The following is a 24,940-nucleotide window of genomic DNA, read 5'->3' as shown; positions in this document are numbered from 1 at the left end:
AATCTGCAGGAGAGTGCTGGGAGATCTGTGTGCCCATCACCGTGCAAATGCCAAGCTCCAACGGCAGCACTGTGAGTTGCTGCTGATTTCCTAAGAAACTGAACTCCTGTGACATTTCTAGTAAGTGGCTGGGTTGGTAAACATTTAAACTCAAGGCATAAACACCACCACCTGAAGAAACCCATAGATATTGCTGCATTTAGTGCTGCTGGGCAATGATGCAACTGAAGTTGAAAACGAATGGCACTAGGAGCTGTGTTTAAGTGTCTTATTTCTCCGATTCCCCAAGAAGTTGTCCCTTAGCAATCTGACAAACCTGGCAATTCCAAATGACTGAACACTTCCTGATCCTTCTAAGTGACAGCTAGAAAGCAGCATCTAACACTTTGGGGCTTTACTTTGGCTATGCCTGCAAGAAAAAAAGATCATAAGATCTTTAACTGCAGCTATGAAACAAAGAACCCTACAAATATTTCTTTTCACCAATGTGAATAACCAGCATTTCTAGGAGAAAAGAATCTCTCCAGCCTCTCCAGTGAGGGCTCAGGCAGATGGCAAGCCTGCTCAGGAGGCAGCTTCTGTTTTCTGTATTTTGAAGAAGGCACAAGACTGACAAAAGCTCCATTCTCTGCATGCCCAGGGCTCTCCTGTCCCAAACTCATCCTGCCCAGTCTTCCAGCATCCAAAACAGGTGCTTCTGCCTGCAGCACTATCCATGCAAACAGAGTGATGAGTGGTGAAACTGATCTGGTGGGGATGCAAATCAGGACTTCAAACATAGCGTAAAATACAGGTTTCAAACACCTACCATGTACATATTGCAGTGTTTTATTATTTGCACTGGACACATGGCAAGAAGGGCACCATCACCAGATGCATTTCATAGAATCAGAGAATTTTAGGGGTTGGAATGGACCTTACAGACCAACGAGTCACAACTCCCCTTGCCATGGGCAAAGACATTTCCCACCAGGCTGGATTGCTCAAGGCTTCATCCATCCTGGCCTTGAACACTGCCAGAGTTGGGGCATCCACTGCTTCCCTGGGCAACCTGTGCCAGTGTCTCACCATCCTCACAGGAAAAAACCTTTTTCTAGTATCTAACCTAAATTGCCCCTCTTTCAATTTGTACCCATTGCCCCTTGTCCTGTCACTGCAGCTCCTAACCAAGAGTCTCTCTCCAGTTTCCTTGTATCCCCTTCAGACACTGAAGGTTGCTATGAGGTCTCCGCGCAACATTCTCTTCTCCAGGCTGAACAGCCCCAACTTCCTCAGCTTGTCACATTTCACTGGAGTTTCTTGATCTCCCCCCCTTAAATAACTAGAAGTTCTCTGTTATTGGGAACTACACCATTTTTTAAATTCTGGGCCCATCTCCCACAGAAGAAGTTCAGTAACAAAGACACTGTTGTAAGTTACTGTGTAGCTACAATGCAGTGTCACCTCCCAAACTGGACTAGGGTTGGGACAAAAGATTGCTCTCTCCTAAAACAGTGAAGCCACGCAACATTTGGAAACATTATTAGACTATTTAAGTTTTGATTAGTAGAGCCACTGAGATTTATAGCCTACAGAAAGGGGTTGTTCAATCAACAAGGAGCAACTGAAGTGAAAAAGCATTAATGTTACCACTGAGGCAATTATTGTAACATGATCACAATTCCTATGCATCTTTAATTTTTTTTTGCCAGCACAACGGATTCTCTAATACATGGATCCCTGTTTCATTAAAATAATATGATTTGTAGTAATAATATGAGGTGGGTGAAACAGAATCCAGTCTCTTAACACTTGAGCATTGCTTTCCCTCAGGGGATATCAGTAGACAAAAAGGGGGTTCCAGCAAAGTGCTTGTAATCCCAGAAGCCAGAGCACCTATTAAACACTTAGCAGGGCTCCAGCAGAAAGACAATCCCAGAGACAGCAGTCTCAACTGAGACAAAAATCCCAGTGCTGGCTCTCAGGAGTGGAATGATGGTTTAGCTCCATTTAACATCTTATCTACCTGGAAATCCAAATAGGCAAGAAAATGTCATCACCCTCCAAAGAACAGAGCAGCAATTCTCTGATCCCACACAGCTCCAGCAATGCAGTCTTGGGCAGGTGACCAGTTTGTCATGGGAAAACCTATTCCCTGGGGCCAATTCTCCTGCTGCGTGTCTCCTGTTCAAGGGTGATGATTTCCTTTGGCAGCCTTGAAATGCACACCCAAAGGGATGAGAATGTCTTAATATAAGAAATCAATCCAAACTACTGCTTCAAAATCCTGTGGAGGTTTTTTTTCCCCTTCTCCTTTTTAGGGGAAGGAAGGGGAAGACAGGAGCAGGCACCAAGAAAATTCTAACTAGAACACAAGTAAGAGGAAGCTGACGGAGATTTCTATTAATGGAGAAGGACTACTGCACTCTAATCATCACTTTACTAATGGGTCAGATCCTGTCAGGACACTGGTTATCTCCATTTATCTACCAATGAAAGTTTATCTGAGGACTATGGAAGAGCTGGTCATGGACCCTAGTCCTACCACTGCACAAAGTTTTTGACAAATTTAAAAACTCTTAAGAGTCTTCATTTAATACTTAACTGGGTTGTAGAAGAGACCCAGTCTTGTCAAAAAGAGACTGACGCCAGCTGCAGCAGAGGGAGGAATGCTAGTGCTGTGTTCAGTCGGAGCTACAGTGGAAGGAGGGAAGGCACAGAGCAAGTCCAAGTTTCAGAGCAGTATAAAGGAGAAAAGTGACTTCCTTTCAGGATCAGCCCTGAGCTGGAGATATTCACTGAGGGAAGAAAAATACTCTCAAAGCACAATTTTCTAAGAGCTTTTGAGTGAACCTATCCATTTTCTGGCATCAGGGCAGCAGCACTGTTGCTGAACCCCATGCATACCAGCAGACCTGCTGCAGCACCCCTCACCAAACACAGTCCTGTCCCATACCTCTTCAGATCCCCTCTTTGACAGCCAGACTTTTGCCACATGCCACAACCTCTGACATGCTGATGTTCTTGTACAAAGCCACAAGCCCCCCTTAAAACTCACACCAGTGTCCTGGCCCCCAAAGGAAAGAGCAATCAGAGGGACAACATTGCTGTGCAACTGACTGCAGAGGTATTGTACCATCCACACCTGCTTCCAGAGGGTATCATGCAATAAAGCAAGAAGGGGAAACTAGAAGTGTGCACAAAACTCAGTCCTTGCCATAGAAACCCTCCATTGGATGCCCTGTGGAAAACCCCAGGCAAGGGCAGCTCCTCAGACCTCCTCAGTCATGTTAGCTGGAAGGCGACAGCTTGGGTTTATGAAAAATGGAGGCTGTGACATTTGTTTTTTTGCTGAAACAGTTGTTTTTAGCTAGCAGGCATTTTTCTGTCCAGCTCTCAAATTGATTTTTTCCTGGATTCTCTACATAGTGCCACTGTTGCTGTGCTATGCACTGAAAATATTTACAAAGGCATCAAAATTAACTCTGGGTAGGACTTTGGCAAGCAGGCGAGGGAGGCTGAGAAAAAAACAATTCTACATGCAGGGAAGAAACGGTTTCCTTTCACTGCAATCAAAGAAACAGAACAACTGGAGGACCAGCTCTGAAGTCAAATAAGATGAATGGCAACCACAACAAGGACCATAAAAACACCAATAAAAAGTAAGTTGCCATAAGGGAAATACCCAGCTCAACACCTCTCCAACAAGGTAAGCATAATAAACTCAATCCTAACACAGACACCACTTTATTTTTTCAGGTGCAACCTAAATACAAAACCAGGGAGAGACACAGAAGAATAGCACTTAAATTCCATCTGCTATGTAAATATTCTTGCTTGTTGATGGAATTAGTTGCACAATTTAGATCAACATAATCTGACCTTAAACAATGAAATTAACAGCCCAGAGCCAGTGCTGCCCCTTCCCTGAGGGCTGCAGCAGTTCCTCTGCAAATCCCTTTCTCAGACCCTCAGAGAAGCGATTCTTCCTACTCTTGTCTTGGCACCTGTCAGAGACCATGCTTTATTTTACTTTGCACCAATGCAAAGAGGTTCTAAATATGCTGGAATTAAACCGATCACAAAACATGAAAGTGCTTATAAGGCATTTCCACATTCTCATCTGGCAAGTGAGTGGCTGATTTACAAGCCAGCTGTCAATACAGAACAATTGCTCACCTCATTTTACAGGAAAGCAAAAAGTGCTTAAAAAAAAATACTTGCAGTGCAGAATACTATGTAAAATTGCTTTTTTCCAACATGGCAATCAGCAGTGGGCGTTCATCAGTGACCTGTCAAGGAGAGATGCTTGTTTAGCTTTCAGATGAGCACCAAAGAGCTGGGAACTACTAAGCAAATAATCAGAGACCACCCCAAAGTTTTCCTCCCTGCAAAGCAGCAACCAGCACGTTCCTACAGCTGAAGACCAATCTCTCCCCTGACTGTGCACTTACTTGTGTCAACACAAAGCAGGATCCCACAGGCTCCGTGCACCCTAAACCTCAAAGGAAAGATAATCCTTGCAGTTAATGTTTATCTAGGCCAGCACAGTTCGAGCTCTCAAAGGAAGACTCAGGCTTGGAAGTGTGAAATGTTACTGTCTGCAGAGGGTGGATGGCAAATGCTTTACTCCATTTGGATGTAACCCTTACTAAAATGGAAGGAGAATACAAAAGGCTGTCCCATGCACCCAGGGACACCTCTGCAGTTTTCCTGAAAGAAGGAACCAAAATGAAAGCAGAAGAAAGCATCACTGTCTGACCTTACATCTGGGACCTTCTATCTGCCCAAGACTCTGCTTACAACGCAACAGCAGATGGTATTGCTCTTTCCTTAAAGAAAACATCTATGCTTTAGGGAACTGTGTGCAACATTACTGTATCAAGAAGGGCAAATTAAGTCTTGTGAGAGACAAGGATCTGACTTTCAAGTCAGTACTTTCAAGTTTGAAGAATCTGGCATTTTTCTGTGCAAGGAAGCCTCAGAACTGCCTCCTCACCAGTGGCTACGCTGTGCTATTCACCACTCATCTTGCAACACAACCATCTCAGTGCAAGTCTGGGTAGTGCCCTGGGGCAGCCACAAGTATCCATAAACTGTCCTGATGCAGTGACACACCAGCAGCAGGAGGTGGATGACCAAGGTCTACCACACTGCTCTAGCAAACAAACAACTCCCTGTTAAGCTACAGCCCATTTTCCTACCATGTCCACTGGAGGTACCAGTACAGGGTTTTCTCCTTCTCTTCCCTGTGAGGACACACCAGACCAACCCTGTCCTCATCCCTGACCAAGCACCAGCCCCAGTGCTCCTCTCCTTGGTGCCAAAGCTCCTCATTTTGGAGATCCCAGTTCCCAATGTTTTGTACTTTCTGAAACTGCAGAGGGTTTTGCAAGCCCCTGATTCAGCTCTACACCTCCACTGCTGGTTCTTATTAAAATCCTGACATACAACTCTACAAGAGAGTACCATAATGCATAAAATCACAGTTACCTAGTAAGGACAAGGCACATGTATTTTGAAGCAGCAAGTATGACTTAGCCTAAAATGTCATCACTACCAGGAAAATAAACAAACCAAGGACACTTCATTCTATGCCATTAAGCATTTCAAAGTATCTGGGTGACACCACTGTAGTAAGCAACAGACTACTCAGTTCACCATATAATTTGTTTAATAGGCAGCTGAAAACATTAGAAAGACAAAAGGGAGTTTTTATATTCTGATCATTTACATTTTATCTACATTAACAATCAAAAGCATCATAAGCAGTGAAGGAACTGTTGTCAGATATAATTTTGATGACATGCATCCTTTTAAGTGCATCCAGTGTTCCTTGTATCATTAGAAGCAGGGGGAAAATTAATAGAATACTAATGGGCAAGCAAGCTCCAAGTACAATAACTATTCCATTTTTTCTGTTCATATTATCAGCACACATTTTAGCTCCATTTCTTTTTGAAGACTGTTTGAAGAAATAAAATAGAAATTTGAATATACTGTCTGACTACTTAATTTTCTCCTATGCTTCACTGCACCAGACACATGGGCAAAGCTGCTTATTCCTATGCCTTCAGGTTCTTCCTTCTCACCTATTGTGGGTTTTTTGCTATGATGTTAGGACCACAGCTCTTTGCATGCTCATCATTACACCCAATTCTTTACATCCCCTCTTTTGTCCATACCCAAATGCTGTCACCTGTTTACACTTGGATTGCAAATCCCAGACAGAAGCAACACCAGACATGACAGCACCACTGTCCTGTATTTGGGCTTGGTACAAACACTTATGTGTGTGTATTTATCAGCCAGTGCTACATCATTGCAATTCAGGAGGTCAAGTTGCCCCTAATCCTAGATTTCAGCAAGAACCTGCATCATCCTTTCCTTAGTCCTAAACTGAAGCTCTCTGATGATCCCTTTCCTTTCAAAGGGCAAAAGGAAAACCAACACTGAAAAGGTCAGAAAGGATCAACAGCACAGCCCTTCAGTATTTTGCCCCTCATTGTACTTTTTACTGAATCTCTAACTCTTAAGAAGTACACACATGCACCAAACTCAGATGTTTTTCCCCCCTTGTGCCCTACACTCTCCCCAGAGCACCATGAGAGGAGCAGTATGTGCTTTGCTGTACCAAGTGTATCTCTGCCTTGAGGGGAGCAGAGAAACAGAGAACATCACTGAAGAGCAGCAAGTCATAGTCTGTTAACTGTAATTAGAGGAAAGACTAATTTATGAAGCAAATAAACTTGGATGTATGTTAGCTCTGTACAGTAAGTGCACAGAAGGCAATGTCTACTCAAGAGTTTCCATCATTCCCTGGTAATCCACGCTTAATTACATCTTTTTACCTTAATGCAGATTTCCTCTCCCTAATGTTCCTGCTGTCCTTCCCCACCTCACCCTTTCCCCCTAACGTTAGTGACTTTGTCCTCTGACAAAAGCCCACTGCAATGGGCAAAGTGCCAACATAATTAATTTTTCAGTAAAAGCCAAGTTGTTGTTTTCTCAGAAACATTTTACACTTCAGAAAACGTCAGAAATGTCAGAGCCCATAAGCAGAAACAAAATCAGAGATCTGCTTCCCTATTAATACTGCATGACCTCCTCAACCATCTCACTCCGGGAGAGGAAGACAGGGCACTCGACAGGGAGCAGAGGAGCCAGCAGAGAGGGGAGGAGGCCAGCGAGCTAAGCAGACTGTTAGCCACTGGCAGGTTAGAAAAGCAAACGAGATTAAAGCAAAAGGAGCACAGAACCAAGTGTCTCTGCCTTGAGAGTGGCTGAAAAGCTGGATGCTGTTTGGAAGAAGGGGCATGCAAAGCCCAGAGGAGAGCAGAGAGGCAAGACTTGATCCTCAGCGCTCAGCCTTAAATTCCTTCTCTGACACCTCTGCAGGAAGAGGTGACAACCCAAAATTATAGTTGTCTATAGAGAGGATGAAAGAAAAGTGCTCTGTTGACTCTCCTTGTCTCTCAGAGGGATCCCTTAAGCCTCCGCTCAGTGCATTGCCCAAGACAAGGCATGGGGTCACCTTCACAAATAACACATAGGAGTCCTGTTTTCTGTCCTCTTTCACCCCTGAGCTCAGCTGCTGCTATTTTACTGCAACCTCAGCTCGAACACATGCACAAACACCTTTCCTGAAGCCTGCAAATATAACACAGTGAGTTATGTGCACTTTCAGACCTCTACACAAACACAAAAGGAGATATATCTCTGCTTCCCCAGGAGAGCCCTGGCAGAAAGGCTCAGACAAAGCCAGCATTGGCCGTGGAAGACACCAATCCCACTTCCACAAGTTTTACAGCCCTAAAGATCTAAGGGCTCAGGTCACCACCTGACTGCATCATTTTGTGTAGCTGATAACTAATAGTAACCAAAGCTGATATTAACAGGGCAGATAAGCTCCTACCCAGACTACCTCAAAAACATTTTGGTACAAGTTAAAATTCATAGAATCACAGAACTGCTTAGGTTAGAAAAGTCCTCTAAGATCATTGAGTCCAACTGTTAAACCAGCATTGCCAAGTCAACCACTAAACCATGTCCCCAAGTGCCACATCTACGTATCTTTTACATCCCTCCAGGGATGGTGACTCAGACACTCCCCTGGGCAGCCTGTTCCAAATGAAGCTTTGCTCCTGCCTGCTGGGGGCATTTCTGCTTTTTGTTGCCCCAGGCACCATCATCTGCATCTTCTGACAGAACTGAGCAGCCCTTTGTCCACAAAAGGGTAACATTAGGCTCGACTTGGGCTATTGCAGCATCTTCTCTGCAGCTCCTGCCACTTAAAACAGACTCAGCTCGTATTACACATAAAAATGCATCTTTTCTTCCTTCTCTTGCTCCATTTCTCCTCTCCTCTGAGAACATTAAGGAACTCTGAACGTTTTCTTGCATGTTCACAGCGTTTAGAGTCAAGTCCTTGTACAGGTGATCATTTCTCAGCCCATAAACCAAGTTATCTTACTGGATTAGTCCCCAGAGTGTTTTCAAAATGGTATTGAAGAGCATTCCATGGGAAAATATTCACAAGTACCTTAATTTGCTTACAATGAGACCTGCAGCATTGCAAACACGAATGAACAAAGAGGCATAGCCATATAGAGGATCAGAACAAATATTTTAATTACGAATGCATCAGCAAATAAGGAATAAACTCAAACTTATGGAAAATTGTTTATGACCAAGATTTGTAATGTTCATCTATTGCACAGCCTGATGACAGGAAGAACAAAATAGCAGCAGGGGCACCTGAGGAGGTTTTTCCATGACCACAGCAGGCATTGCTCACACAGATCCAGCTGTGAGGAGGTGACACATTGCTAACATCATATGTACAGAGGATATAAAACCCTCTCACATTCCACAAGCAAACTTACTTTAACTACAGCTTTGAGTCCCCTCCAGATCTCTGAAAGAATGATCACACTTCAGAACAGCACAAGAGCTTTCTGCAAGACATTTAGATGGAATATTACAACTGATTACAGGCAGAGCTGGTAGCCCTGCATATTACAGCTGCCTAATGCTTCTGATCTTCAGACCCTGTTCCTACTTACCTCTAATTTTGCCAAGCTCTAGCCATCTGGATTGCAACTTCGTGTGCCTTTTGTCAGCCTCAGGCAAATTTTAATTTCAGCCAAAATGATTCGACTGCTCTGAGAACAAGGCAGAGGAGAAAGATTTATCTTTTTGCTTTTGCCTACAGTAAAAAATCCTGCTGACCTTTTCTTTAATTAGCTAAAGCATTTCCCAGACTTTGAAACAGAACTCAACTTTTGATAGGATTTTGTTCAAGTCTGTATAAGCATGAACTTTTTGGTCAAAGTTTGAGGGTGCGGTCAAGTTCGGTGTTTTTTTGCTGCATACGCAGGAATGTACCCAGATCCAACTCACTGCTGCTATGATGGGAAGATGAGAGAACAAAGGTTGATTTTTTTTAATATTTATTTTCAACATTGAAACCCCTCCTGCTTTTTGGTGCATTATTGCTTCTTTTCATAAACTTAAAGACAAAGTGGAAGTACTTGGACTTTGGACACTGCTCCTCCAGCTCCTTGCCTTGCCAGCTCCAGAAGTCAAAAGGTGTGGAGTGTACAATGACAGTATTAACCAAAGAGGCTGTACCCAAACCCAAGACCTACATCTTGAATATGTATCACTACACTGCAGTGAACACAATCAAAAAAGGTCTTATTTAGGCTCCTTCTGAATTCTGGTGTTTCTGTCTGTGGAAGAAATATGCTACTGCTCGGTGCTGAACATCATGAAAACAGTGTTCACATGTAATTGAAAGTTTTGAAGAATTCTGTCCTTAAGTGTCATTTAGAAGTATTAATAACCAGGCATCAAACAACGACGAGAAAGAAAACAACTCATTAAGGGACATTCATTCAGTGCCCTTACACAAGGGAAGAAATTTGTGGAAAAACACACATATGCTATAATTAAAGGCTGTATTCTAATGCATAGAACACAAGAATGTGAGATCACAACGATTGCCTGGTTTGTTCATAACCTTCCTAGACTTTTCACCCCCAGAATTGCCCTTCTGATGTAGTTTTCTGAATGCAATTTTGTGATCTAGCTGTTGATGTAAGACAAATCCAGGAGGATCAACACAATTCTGAAGAGGTTACTGTCTCCCAGTTCTGTATCTTCACAATGCATTTCAGAACCAAATATTTACTTACTACTGAGTCTAATTATTTTTCATGCTTGTGTCACAGTGAAGCATCACAAGCTAGACAAAGAAAAGGGTTCCAAGCTCTCACCAGTTCAAACACTGCCTTCTCATTTGATGCGAAGCACTTGCTTTTATTTAATACTAGTAATGCAGTGCACTTTATAGACCATCTTCAAGGTAAAAATCTATGTAACCTAGTAAAAAAATAACATTATACTGTCCATTAGTTCAAGAAGTAGATTCTGAACCACATCCCTTAGAAAATGAACCATTTCCTCAAATGTCAAATGCACTGTTTACTCTTCACTGGTAGCAAAATGTGATGTACAGGGTTACTAATATCATTTCCAGGCCGTTATCTAAACAAACAGCCTATGAACAAAGCAAGAGAGGGGAAAAAGCAGCTCATCACCTCCAGCTTTAAAGGTGCTGCAAATTCCAACATGCAAGTGCCTTCTCTCAGCAAACACAGAAGTTACTCAGTGTGGAAACATACCTTTAATCTTTCTTCAGAAATCACAAAGCTCATTCCCAAGGACAACGAAGGCTCCATCAGCACAAGTGCTCTCCAAGGCAGGTCTTTCCCCCTTTTCAAGGCTACCCATGCATTTAAATGCAGGCACCCTCTTCATTTATTACAGTGCTGCAGCATCACACCAGTTGCAGTAAGCGTGTGACCTACTGGTCCCTGCAATGTGTGCTTTCCTCTCTGTGCCAGCCAACAGATGATGGATACATCTCATCTTGGGTAGGGATCTGCCACAGGAACCCAGCACAGCTGGGCAGATGTGAACCTACAGCAAGCCAGGAGCAGTGCTGGGCTGTTCCTATATATACCTGCAGAGCCTCCCACTGTTCAGCCCACAGCACATCCCACAGCAACACCCCACCATCCTCCTCCTGCTGCCCCTCGTTTCTGCAGAGAGCAAAGCCCAGCACACAGCCCACCAAGCAGCCATGCCATTCTCCTGCAGGACCACAGGAAAGAGTAACCATCTCTCCTCCTAATCTCACCTAAAACCCACTCACTGCCTAACCCTGGGGCAGCCCCAGGTCAGTCTCACATGTACTGCCCCCAAGCATCTGTGTTAGTGCTTTGGCAGAGCTGGTTGTGGTACATAACCACACTGCACAGCCTGATGGTCAAACATCATTCTCCTCCTCCAGACAGCATACAGAGCTCTTCTGCAAGGAAAGGGAGGACCAACAGGCATCATTCTGCCCTCCACAAGAGGCTGAGAAAACCATCACCATCACTGCTGGGGCTCTTACTATTTCCTCAGCCAAAAAAAAGACCACGTTTTCAATGTTTCTTAGACACACTAACAGCAGAGGCCAAGTCCAGTGTTTGCTGTACACAGAAATGCTGTGCAAGAGATTCAGCATTCTTCTGGGCATTTTTCTCTTTAGACAACACTTTTATTTTTTTTCATGCCTTATCTACACAAGAGGAGGCTTAGCCGCAGAACCATCCACCAGCTGCACATCCCAGCCCTGCTTCTACCCAGCTGAGGGGAGCAATGCCATACATCATGTGTGAAAACCCTCCTCAGGCCACCTCCAAGGCCTCCATCCAGCTCTCACTAAGTACATAATAATTCCCAAAGGTCTCCTGAGAAGGTCGATCACGGCTGTGCCGCTGGACATCAGAGACTGAGCACTTCCCTGACAAACAACAGCATAAATAACAGTCTTAAAAGCCTCATGCAGAGCGAAGTTGTGCACCTAAATCAGCCAGTGCAGATTTCTCCAGTACAAATGGGAGCTCTCAGCCTGCCATGATCTGGGCTGGCGTACTCAGCTGAAGGACCAGGGATACTATTTTCTTCCATTAACAGAACTATTTGGAATTTATGAGCCAATATTTAAGAACAGTTGTTAGCCCACGTACATGGGAGACTCAAGCAGATTGAAACAATTTTGTAATTAAAAGGCAGTAAAAGCATGTGTGTCATTTCAACATACTTCCTCGGAAATTCAGTAGCAATTCGATTTTATTTTTTTAATGAGACAGATTTGAAAGAATGCATTGATCTGATTAGCCTTCACATTCTTTCCTCCCCTTTTAGTGTAAGCCAATCTCCTTACATGGATTACTAGGCCTATTTAATTTCCTCTCCCTAAAAAAGGAACATCATTTTTCACTGTGATCTTAATAGGAATTTGACCAATACAAACACACTGTGTTCCTGCAATCTGTTAGTCACCAATTTCCTTCAAAAAGAGTGAATTCCAAAGCTGTGAGTTGGTAATCCTAGAGGCAGCCTTAGTGTTCTCTACTGCTCTTAAAATTGCTTCTTTATGACACTCAATCATAGATTTTCTGACTTGAGGATGACAAATTTGTGAAGAGCTAATCAGCAACAGAATTCATTTGCAATTGATCTACAGTGCTCTTTGTTTTGCAATGTCTCAGAGGATTGAGGTTTTTTTAATCTCCACTTTCTAACCAGCAGGTTTACACGATTTTTCCTCCCCAAGCACACATTCAGATGATTTTTTTCCAATTAAGTTTTTGGAGTTTTTTTATATTAGCAGATTAAATATGCATTGCTTCCTACATTTCATCTGTCATAGAAGATGCATTAATTCCCAGATGCAATACTTCATGGAAATGGATTTACTTTCACACATCACAATCTTCACTAGTCTCCTGTCCAGCACCAGTTACCACATGCAAATCCAAACGTCTGTTTCTGACCCACCAGTGCGGCATGAGACAAATGGGCTCGATCCAGTATCCATCAAAACCATCCAAACAAGTCCAGCCACTGTGCACACTGCAGCAATTACAGATTCAAGTGAACACTGCTAAATCCAGTGTCAAAAGTTATTTAGCTCATTGCATAAATACACTCTGAAATATTTTCTTGTGTCTCATCCTGAGAATGCCAAAGTATCACCATCCCACCAATATCACTTCCAGGCACTAAAACAGAGGGAAAGGTGGGGGAAAAAAAGGTAGTTTCATCACGTTGGTCATTAATTTCTATTTTGCAGCAGTTTTGAACTAATCTATAATGCAAAGCAGACCTGAAAACATTCTCAGGTGTGCTGAAACCAACTCCTTAACCCATGGTGGGCCACTGGGAATGGATTTCCCTTTCCCACACACCAACAGTGGCACACAGGTTGCATGGGAGTGGTGATGACCAGCAATTCCAAGAGATGGTGGTGGTTTATGTGGGTGTGTGAGAAGCTTTGCTTTTGAAATTAAAGCTCTTGCACGTTGGCTGCAGAGGAATATGCCCCAAGTGCATCTTGGAGACAGATCCCACCGAGCACTTGGAAGGAGCCCCAACTCATTGATGCTACAGTGTCAACAAGACCTTTGGATCAAGATTAAAAGCAGAAATATCTTCCCTTTGTGAAAATAGAAAACCTGTTAGGCCTATGTACATCAGAAAGCCAGAAGGGCTTTAACTTCTTGTTGGCTTTAAAAAAAAGCCCATCACAATGAAGGCAGCAGAGCCAGGCAGCAACTATTGCATTACTACTCTCAACTGGGCAAAGTACTGCCAGCCCTGGGCACTAGTGAGGGAAATGCCATCCCTTCCCAAACATCAATGAGTTGGGGCTCTTTCCAACTGCTCGGTGGGATCTGTCTCCAAGATGCACTTGGATCATATTCCTCTGCAGCCAACATGCAAGAGCTTTGATTTCAAAAGCAAAGCTTCTCACACACCCACATAAACCACCATCCACTGGAAGTGTTCAAAAGCCATGTGGACATGGCACTTGGGGACATGGTTTACTGGTGAGCTTGGCAGTGCTGGGTTGATGGTTGAACTCAATGAACTTAAAGGTCTGTTCCAACTGAAATGGTTCTATGATTCTTACAACACTCTGAGGGCTGCAAGCAGACAGCACCAGGTACAGCACCCCAGTGCCTCTATATGAAAGGGGTTTTCCAGGTAACATCTCCCCTAGGCACATCAGTCTGAACCAGATGCAGTTTGGTCTGTGTTCCTTTCAGGGCAACAGTAGAAAAACCCAAACCCAAACATTTAGATATTGTTGCCACAGAAACAAAACACAAGGAAGATCCCACATCCCCCAGCCACTCTCCACCACCCGTGCCAGATGTATCTGCTTTACTTTCTAACAAGCAGGACATACAAGTCTGCCACGCTCACTCCTTTGATATCGGAAGGAATGCAGAAAGCTGTGCCTCTTCTGGGCTGAGAGAATAAAGCCAATTTCAAACTACTGCAGCTGAGCAGTGAAAAATTAGACCAAGACACTCCTATGATTTTTTGAACATTTTAAGGATAAAGCCCAAAGCTTGAAAACTGGATTTTCAGTGCCTCCAGCATGTCCAGAAGTTACACAGGCTTCTATGCACCAGATAACCCAAGAGGCACCGCCAGCTATACACACTGGTGGGGAGAGCTGTCATCTGCCCTCACTTTTTGAGTGGTGTTTTTCACAGATTAATATACTTTCACAGTGGAATGAAAGATTATAAATTGCTAAAATTGATTTCACATCAGTGGTGAAGTCGGAGTGAGTAACACACCTGAGGTGACCCAGTCTGCTCAAGGGAACGTGAAACCACAGTGTATTGACAGTTTAATTGGCTCAGCAAGAGTTCATTTCCCTCAGATGAAATGCGCCATTGGCCATTTTATCGCTATATCTTATTGCTGCTTTAAAAGTGAAGCAGATGACAATCTAGCAAAATGTTTTCTTTACAGAGACAGCCCCTGTCTTTATTGCTGGGTGCTGGCTTCTTTCCCCCTTTCCTCCCCAGCAAATGCAAAGTAGCTCTTGTTTGCATTTTAAGCACTTTGCAGGATGAGAATGCCTCTATATATCCTTTTCAGGCAGGAGACTGAAGATGCTGCCGTTGCCATTTCTGTACCGGAACTACAAAGGAGAAAACAGAAGAATCCAATGGCACCAAATAGTTCTATAAATACCACATTCAAGGGTAACATGACATTTATATCACCTCATTGCAAGCTAAAAAGATGTCATTTGACTGCTTTATAGCATTAGGAGGCATTTAAAGAATGTTAGTACTTGAACTATCAAAAAATGATAACTTAGAGCTCAAAAGGTAATTTCAGAGAGCAACCCACTTGTAGCAGGAGACTCAAAGGAACACAGGAGCCCTTGTTCCCTTGTTACCTCAACTCACAGGGAATGCAGGCAGAGGATTGTGTGTTGCCAGCATGGTTCAGAGCAGATGGGACAGAGGCAGCACCATCACACAGATGTGGAGGAGTTGTGGGAGATACCACAGGCATCACAGCAAGGCCATGATATTCCTGCAGACACCCAGCCCAGACACCTTCTCACCCAAAACATCCACATCTCCTATGGAGGTGCAGCATCTCCCACAGCCCAGGAAGCAGCTCCAGAGTGCCCATGGTCAATGCCTCCCTACACCTCTCAGAAACAAGGGAGCACCATCCCCTTTCACAGCAGAAAAGCTGCATCAGAGCTGGCAGGGGACAGTATCCTGACAGCAGAAGGCACAAGTGTTCAGGAATTCCTCTGCACACTTTGAACTGGGGACCCCTAATCCGAGACACCAAGTGCTGTGCTTAAAAACTGCTGAAGCAGCACACAGGCAGTTACAAAAAGCCCCTTATTAACCTCTAAGCCTCATTTCACCCATGAGGGGAAGGGCATCAGCAGTATTTAATCGCAGGGGAAAAACAGAGGCAGGACACTGAGAGGATCTCAACCACACACAATTCCCCATTTCTGCACCCTTCAAGCCACAAAGGCCCCAAAAGCAGGGGCTAGGGGGCCAGGGACACCTCCTACCACATCCTTCACTCCTCCACATATGTGCCAGAGAGTTGCTGCTAGCCCTTTGCAAAGGTGCAAAGCAGCATCTTCCTACAGCAGTCAACAGATGGATACCCAACACAGGGATCCCACAGGGGCTCTCTCTGCATGGAAATGCAGATGGGAGCCAGAGAGGCCATCGGTGTGGGGATGTACTGCAGAGCTCAAGTGAGGATACAGGGAAGCAGCAGGAAGAGCTAACAAGCTCCGTCCTGCACCCCAGAGACACATGCCAAGCACTCCACCACCTGTGAGCAAGGGCTCTGCAAGGCTGTGCAAGATGCACCAGGATTTTGGAAGATCAAGGGAAATGGGACCACTCTGGTACTGACTGAAGCAGGGGAGAGAGAGCCCAGGCAGGAGAGCAGCCCCATCTCAGGCTCAGCATCGCAAGAAGCTGAGGCTCCTCCAGGGAGAAGCCCCATCCAGCACACCCAGAGCCTGGTGAGCTGCATGCCAATGCTGTGCTGGCACTGAAACTCCAGGCAGTGAGAGGAAGAAACAAAAGCAAAACCAAACATCTCTCAAAATATCCCTTCCCAGCAGTGTGTGCTGTCATGCAATACTTCCAAAGCCATGGTTTATGTGGCTCAGGAGGGCAGTTTCATGCCCTAACTCCTGCATGATGGATTTTACAATTTGTTAAAGAAACTCATCAATCCTCAGCAGTCATTTTTAATGCCCAGAGCCTCCACAAACTCCTGCATTTTGCTGATCCCCCAATTTCAAATCATTTGAAATTGCTGCTACTATTACAGCTCTGCTCCTAAAGCTAAGCATTATGGCACACTCCAGACTTCCAGCTTCGTATGCTGGTGTAATAAACAGATTAACTGTGATTTATGAACAATAAGTTCTGGTTATTTGAAAGGAAACATTACCTCCCTAGACCAATTCTGACAACCAGAGATCTCTCATTATGCAGACAGCTCTTTCCACCTACCTGTAATCATCGGTTTAGAACATCGTTATCAACCTGGGAAATGCATTGCCATAGTTTTCCACTACAAACTTTGTGCATCCAAAGCATCTGGCAGGAAGCATCACCAAAGGCAGAATACCAGCCTGAATTGACCCAGTGAGACAATTCCTGTTTTAAATATACATTAATAAGAAAGTAAAAAAAGAGATTAAAGCAACAACAAGCCAAGAAGCTTCTGGAAGGAAAGGGCCACAGTGGAGATAGGTGCACCACAGAAGGATGGATACAGCAAGACTTCAGTTAGCAGAGGACTAATCAGGAAAAGGAATGAAAAGGTGATACAGAGATCTATCTGTTTGTGGTGCTTATTTACTTGTAAAGTCTAATAAGACTTTTAACATTATCTTCCAAAATATGGATTCTTTCTTGGAGTCCACTCTAAAATATCAGCTTCATATTTTACAAGCTCACAAGCAAGGGTTCACATTTTCACATGCACTTTTCACAACACACCTACAGCTACTAAACTGACCTCTCCACTCATGTTGCATTCGAGTACTCCTAAGAATCATTTTATACATCTATTCAGTTAATCACAATCACTTTTCTCCTGTTTAGAAAAGCTGTGCAAACCTGCACCCTGGTTAGACACCAGGCCCATGCACACATCACAGCTGTGATCCACTGGTCTCCAGGGCACATCTCCCCTCTGCAGGGCTGGTTCAACTCCAAGAGCTCCTGCATGCCAACACCTCTCACTTCCACATTCAGAAATAGTTATTACCTTTCCAAGCTAGAGACTTCTCCCACTTGGCCCATCTCACCTCCTCCCTCCCCACACTGTAACGATAATGTTCTGCAGAACAATGCAGTGCTAAAGTCCATCCAAGGCTCTTCCTACTGCCAACATCTGAAAGACCTTCCTGAATTATCAAACTAATTGGCTTAAAGATGCTGGAGTATTAAACTATTCCAAACAAGACATGAGCTCTGCTGGGCAGTGCTGGTATCAATGGACCTTTCTCAGTGATTAATGTGCCATAGCTCCCACCACACAGCACATCTGTCCTCACCCAATTGCCACGTGCATCTTGGATTTACCTGTGCAAGGCACAAAATTCTTTATATACTTAAACCTCTTTAATAGAATAAAAGAAATCTCAGCTCCCTCACCTTGACTCTAAAGTAGTAACAGCAGCTCGTGAAAAATGAAAAGCCTTGAAGGATTCAGAATAAGAAACTTCCAGAGACAATCACTAATCTTTTATCTTCCAGACTTCAAGCAGAATCAAGTTCTTCAAAGAAAACCCAATAAAGCCCAGACATTTTCATCATAACAAAATAAATAATTCAGTCATACTTTAGAGGACTCCAACATTAGGATCGGCTATTTGATATATTTGTGGCTTAGGTGCCTCTAAACAGATTAAAGATAACCTGATAGAAGCTTGCAATGTCAAAACTGCCTTCAATCCTGACAGATATGAATGGATGGTGTAAATAACTATAAATAACCAAAATGGCTGCATTTATGCCTAATGCAGGATTTACAGTCTTCAGAGCTGCCTGGTAGGACTGAGAGTTACAGCTCTGCCTTTATCCTACTGCAGCACACAAGAGGAGACGAATCCTCTCCATGCTGTCAGAACCACTGAGGGCTCAGCTCCAGAGGGAGCAAGGAACAGGATTCTCCCATGAATAAGAGAATATCATACACTTACAGGCAGGGTTTTTGTATTGATTTATCACGGTCTTCCTAGAAACTACTCTGAAACACACAGCCCAAATGCCCCTCAAATCTCTGTAGCCCCTGCAAATTCCCCTCAACAGACCTGTTATCTTCCAGCTGCCATCTGCAGAAGGTAAAGTGCCATTGCCTTTGAGAGGGTGCAGACCAGGTCTTCATTTACATCTCCAGGCCAAGAGGGACTCAACTGCAGCAATTTTCCAGCTGGGGTAACTGCACTCCTACCTTCCCCACGTCCCAGAAGCTCTGCAGTCCCACAGGAGCTATTTGGGAAAAGGGTGGAAGCAAGCCCTGTGCCCACACACACATTGGGGCACATTGATTCAGGGTCAGAAACAGGAATGTTGTGTATCTCACAATTTATGCCATTGCCAGGAGATCATAGAGCAGCCACCACCACACTCCAATAGCCCAGTGTTTGCACCATGCAGAAAAGCCCCTCCAGGAGCTGGCCAGAATCAACAGAAGGGGCTGCAGAAAGGCAACATGAGTTCCCTGCTGATTGCTTATTTGACCAATCACTAAAAATACTGAAAGCAACTCTCCCCAAGAGCACATGGCACTACTCCTGCAGAAGTAGCCCCTAGCAGTCAGCTCTCCTCTTCCTGTGCTTCTCACTTCATGGAGAGGGGAGATTACCAGGAAGCCTGACACAAAGCAATGGATGCAGATCTCCTCTTCCCTCTATGTCTAGTTGTGTTGCAGTCTTTCCACTTTTTAAAGTACCTCTTCCCTTGGACAAAGAACCAGGAGGAATGTACCACAAAAGCTGCATCTGAGCAGCTGCCAAAGCTTTAATTTTCTCTTATCCACAGTGCAAAGTAGTCAACATGCAGGAAAGGAAATTAAGTGACCACTCAAAAGCAAATTCCCAAACTTGGGAAGCAGGAGGAATCAGACTGAAGAACATACACACAACCTGTCTCTGAGGACTGAGGACAAAGCAAGAAGCACACTGGCATTTTCCTGTTCAAGTTCACTTTTCACAAAGTTGAGGTATTAAGATTTAACATTAAGGAAAGCAGTAGAATTAATTGAAGGCTTTTTTAGCTGTCTTTGTTTCAATAGGAAAAGATTAGGTGCTGGCAGGGCCAGAAATTCCCCCACAAAAAACAGAAGTCAGAAAAAAGAGAGAAGGCAAACTGCAGGCAGGGCTCTCACCACTCTCTACAGCAGGCGAGCTGCACTAACTCCCTGGTTAGTTTGGATAGGATCCCCACAGCAATACTAAATGTCACTTGACAAGGCACACGAGCTGTTCTGAAGTGATGGGACTCATCCTGGCTTCACGGAACACAACGGAGCTGCTGGTGGCTGAGAACCCAAACCAGGAGGTGCATGACACATAGCAGATACCAGCACAGATACACTGCATGAGAGCAACAAAACTGCCTGCAAAAAAGTCCTAGAGTAAGATTTAACTGCAGTCAAGGCAGCCACAATCCATTTTAACATTGTCAAACGCAGCAAGTTTCCCGAAGATTAAATCACTACTTAAATCATCTTCATAATTTTAAAAAAATGCCTGCAAGATAAGACCAGGAGCTAATTGTACCATTTAAATTTAGTGAAGGGAGGATTTTTTTTTTGCTTGGGATTTTTCCTTCTTAACTGCAATAAAGAAAACGCCCAAGGGTCTAAAACTAATAATCTAATAAACTTTGCTAAGTGAACATTGTAACAGATAGTCCTGGATGAGATTTCCTGTAAATGCCAGACAATTTCCCTTGATCTTTATCAGCAGAGATGTTGCTCTAGCTTCAGTGGGAAGAAATTAAATTTGGTGCAAAATAATAACATCTGGGTGAGATTCTGTTTGTCAGACTAGCAGTCCCTTTAGATGCCAGCCTGAAAATATTAAAATTAACTCTGAAGGATTTCACATTTGTGTTCTTAATATAAGTGGTTCAGCTGTGTTTCCATACCAACACATCTCCTCACTCTAGAGAGTGGTGCAATTATCCTTCCTCTGTGCAGTGTCCCCAGACCACGCTGGGGTCTGACCCAATGGAACACACACAGCTTTCTCCCCTGCCAGAGCACACCTCCAGGAGCTGGTATTGCTTGGAGCTATCCCATTCCTGCAGTCCCAGTTCCCAAAGCCACAGGGCATCTGTCCCCAGCTTCGGACAGAGACACCAGCAGAGCAGAACCTGCAGGAGGTGCTCAGAGACCACAGGGGCTCCAATGGTGGTCATGAGCTCCTTTTTTCTGAGCACTCCAGCAGGCCCTGGGTAACTGGGCACAGCCTGCACAGCCCCAGGCACACCCCTGCAGTGGGCATCCTGCACTCTCCAGCTGTGCCAGGGCAGCACCAGCTTTCCTGACCTGCAGCCAGCTTGCCCAGCACATACCTTGGCAATGTGGGAGGACACAAACAGGATAGTGGTGGGGTTTGATTTGGGACACTACACCTCAGCACCAGTTCCTTTAGCAATGCCTTGAGATAGAAGCCTGTCCCCCACCATGAGCCATGCCAAGAAGAAATCAGACTGTGCGTCAGGTCCAAGGACAATTTCTATAGCTGGAACAGCCTCTGGCACTGCAGCCATCAAAATACTCTTGAGCAAGCAGCAATCAAAAGATCAACCTATTAAAAAAATTGTTCTTCTACAGCTTTCAGATTAATTTTAAAGATAACAGAAGTAAATAATGTTCAAAATCTAATGAATCATCCTTTGAAGGCCAAAACACTTTGTACAAGATAATTAAAGTGAACTCCTTAATGGTTCCAGCTTGGAATTCCTCTTCTGCAATGGGACTGCAAACAATTTTTAGTCATGAGCTTTTTTATAAGCAGAAGTGGTCAGGAATTGTTCAATTAAATGCTTTCCCTCCCCAGGGATGGGCCAGGATGGAAATAACAATTTTAAAAAGGCATGGGTGGGGGGAAAATCAAAGCAACTCTTTCCAGAAGAGACAGAACTTTCAAAGCCAGAGCACCCAACTGTTACGTGATGGACAACCTGCAGTACCACAGGGTGTCGTTCACACACACAATAAAAGCTAATGCTGCAGTTTTTGTCAAACGGTAAGGAAGGAGGAAGACACTTTGTATTCCAGCAGGGTTGTTCACCATTTCTGAAGCTGGTCCACATCTTCAATGCCTAGGAAACCAATCTCAATTAGTTTTACTCCATTCAGTTTATTAGAACTGGAACTTAATGGTCACTGCATTAAGAAGTACTGAAGGAAAAAAACCCATACAGTTATCTCCTCTGCGATTTATTTGATCTTACATTGAGGAAAACAACACATTAGACTTCATCAGTCAGTTGTGGCCCAGAACAGAGCTCTGCTGTGATCTCCTATGCTTCAGCAGGCCTTGGGTCTGGCTATTAGCGAGGCATGAACAAAAATAAATGGATTATTCTGCAAAAATATTATCATGAAGGAAAAAACACTTGATTGCTCATGACTTCTTTTTTAAATATAGGCAAAAGCACCATTAATACAGAACGATGGAACATCAATAGCACAGCACTCAACAAACAAGCAATCATTTCACTGCACATTAACCACGGATGGAATAAGTTTTGCTTGTGTAAAGGACCTTAGAAAAATATGATTGCAGATTTAAGTGGCACTAAGTAGTGTGTATCCATACTAAAAAAATATTCATCAAAGAGCCATTTTGGGGAAATAAAAATTAAACAAAAACCAAACACATCACATTTTCATTAGAAAGAGAGTTGCCATGGACAGTAGCTCATCAGATCACCAAGAACTCAAATACTCCATGGAGCACCAGGAACCACATTTGTGAACAAAGCAGCCTCTGCCCACCTTCCCATGGAATAACCAGTCTTGTTTTCAGTGGATAACAATAACTAATGCTCACAGTTGAGTCAGATCTTACCAAGCCTTACACTGAGGTGACAACCCAATCATATCACTGCAACATGCATTTTGGGGCTGGCAGAATCAGACAAGACTTGCACAGAGATTTTAATTCTTGGAGAAGTGAGTTTTTCATTTATTTTTAAATTTGCACTTCAAGAGGTTGAGTCTTTAAATTTACATTTGCTGTTACAGCTACAGGAATATCTAGGACAAGCCCCACAGAGCAACCATAAACTAAACCAGGTGTAATATTATAAACAAATAAGCATATATAATATACACAAACATGAAAACAAGGGAACAGAAAACTTCCAGCCCCCTTCCAATTGCCTGGTGCTGAGTCACTGAATCTTGCACATCACTGGACCAGCCCCAGCACTCACCTTGGAAGACTGCAGCGTTCTGGATGACAAGGAACTTCAGCTCCATGCTGGCAGACTGCAGGAGCTGCTCCATGTTCAGACGAGCTGTTGCCTGGTACTTCTCTTCCATCTTCCTCGAGCAGCATGTGGAGCCCTTTGGGATACATACCTGCAGATCAGTCCCTGGAGAGACACAAGAAGGACAGAAAAATTTGTGTTAGGAGTTGGAATTGCTGGGAGTGGAGAGGAAACCAACTCCATTCATCAGTATCGCTGCAATTACTGTTGGGGCAAGTTGATGACATATCTGGAATTTGTCCTGAGCAAGCAGCTTGGCCAAAGGAGAGGAGTGAGAAGGCAGAGCCAGGATTGCTGAGCAATAGCCCCTGAGAGCTGTGCTCATCTACCAGCACACTGCTTGCTTTAGCTCCCACACACTCTGTCCACTGATGTGCCAAGCAGAGTGATCCCAAGCGTCGCTCCACTGCCTCCTGTGCCAACCTGCACACTGGTAAGGAGACACAGAGGGACAGAAAAGGTGGAGCGGGAGGTGGAAAACAAAGACAGAATTTGAGGCTGCAGATTTACAACAGAGCAATGTACATATCACATCAAGTAGGATATGCTTGTAATTTGCATAAAGACTTTAAACTAGTTTAAAACATAACTGTGTTCTTCGCCTGCAATTTCCAACCTTTTGCATCCCCAGCAATAGTAACAACAGAAGGACATAACAAGAATGATTTACTTGGCTTTACCATGCTGACTTTTAAATGGGACGTATCATTTGGGTCCTCCCACCAATTTCTCCATCACATCTTTCCTCCATTGCAACAGGCAAAGCCCAAGGTCCATCGCTTCTCTCATGCAAGTCCTGCTGTAGAGGGACAGGTCCTGAGGGATGCACTGAGCACTGCACAAGGCAAGAGCCTCTTCAGCAGCAGATGTGCCACTGCATGGGCAGCACCTCCACCCATTCACCAGGATGGGACAAAAGCCAGGGGCCAAAGGCCAGAGGGACACTGCTTGCTCTGGCATCTTCAGCTGCAAATCTTGGCATTGCTCAGTGATGATAAACTTCATTTTTTTGACATTCCCAAAGCATTTATTCATGGAAGAAGGATACATTTTTAAGAAAAATGCTGTTAGCTAAAAATAAATAAAATCTAGGGAAAAAATAGACATCTTGCTGGGTTCAGCCAACAAAGGATGAAACAGAAGAGCTGGAAGCAGCAGCAACAAAAAGTCTCATTTTCAATCAAATTCCAAGAGTAAACTGAGGTCCTGCAAACTCAAGCAGAGCAACATGATCCCACCAAAACAAATAGCCCTCATCATGCAAAACACATCTAATCTGATCCTGCTGCTAGAAACTCAAACAGCAAACACCAACTTCATTAAAAATGGCTCTCCAGTGTCAGAGAGCAGCCAGAACCTCAAATCTCAGTGTCTGCCACCCAAACTGCATTGTGCCCAGAGCAGAAGCAGCTCCCTCCTAGGCTCAGCACTGCCAGAACTGAGATTAGGAAGCAATCCCCAAGGCAGCAACTGACAGCCCAGACAGGGTGAAGGCTCCTCACACTCCTCAGCCTTCGCTCTGCCTTCCTGTTTGCTGCAGAGGTTTTTTCCTCCATAAAAGCAAGTGTGGCAATTTACATCTTTGTTCGGGAAGGATTAACGTGTCCGTCCAGGTTCACCTCTCCTCTCCTTCTTAAGAGTCTTTTACGACATCCACTCTCTCCCTAATTACTAGAAAGTGTCAAAAGTCACTTTTGCAAGTGTAGTCTAGAGGAAGAGGATTAATATTAATGTCAGTTCAATCGTGTACCTCCTGAAGAAGAGTCATGCACAGCGCCAAGGGAAAACCAGCTGTCAGGGCTCCGGAGTCCAGGTTCACCTCTCCTCTCCTTCTTAAGAGTCTTTTACGACATCCACTCTCTCCCTAATTACTAGAAAGTGTCAAAAGTCACTTTTGCAAGTGTAGTCTAGAGGAAGAGGATTAATATTAATGTCAGTTCAATCGTGTACCTCCTGAAGAAGAGTCATGCACAGCGCCAAGGGAAAACCAGCTGTCAGGGCTCCGGAGACAGCAG

General features: G+C 44.0%; 1 protein-coding gene across 1 annotated transcript in view; it reads right to left on the bottom strand.

The window, feature by feature from the left end:
- The window catches only part of LOC103807387 (glypican-3-like), a gene marked incomplete at its 3' end in the record, with an annotated part of 68,251 nt that overhangs the window by 36,739 nt on the left and 6,572 nt on the right, over positions 1-24,940 (bottom strand). Inside the window, exon 2 of the mRNA XM_009080113.1 lies at positions 22,869-23,030. Within this exon, the coding sequence (XP_009078361.1) occupies positions 22,869-23,030 (162 nt within the window). The remainder of the gene's footprint in view (positions 1-22,868; positions 23,031-24,940) is intronic.

Source organism: Acanthisitta chloris, unplaced genomic scaffold, assembly GCF_000695815.1.
Source record: "Acanthisitta chloris isolate BGI_N310 unplaced genomic scaffold, ASM69581v1 scaffold7888, whole genome shotgun sequence".
Taxonomy (NCBI): Eukaryota; Metazoa; Chordata; class Aves; order Passeriformes; family Acanthisittidae; genus Acanthisitta; species Acanthisitta chloris.
The sequence above is the reverse complement of the archived record's forward strand: the minus strand, read 5'-3'. Positions and strand labels throughout refer to the sequence as shown.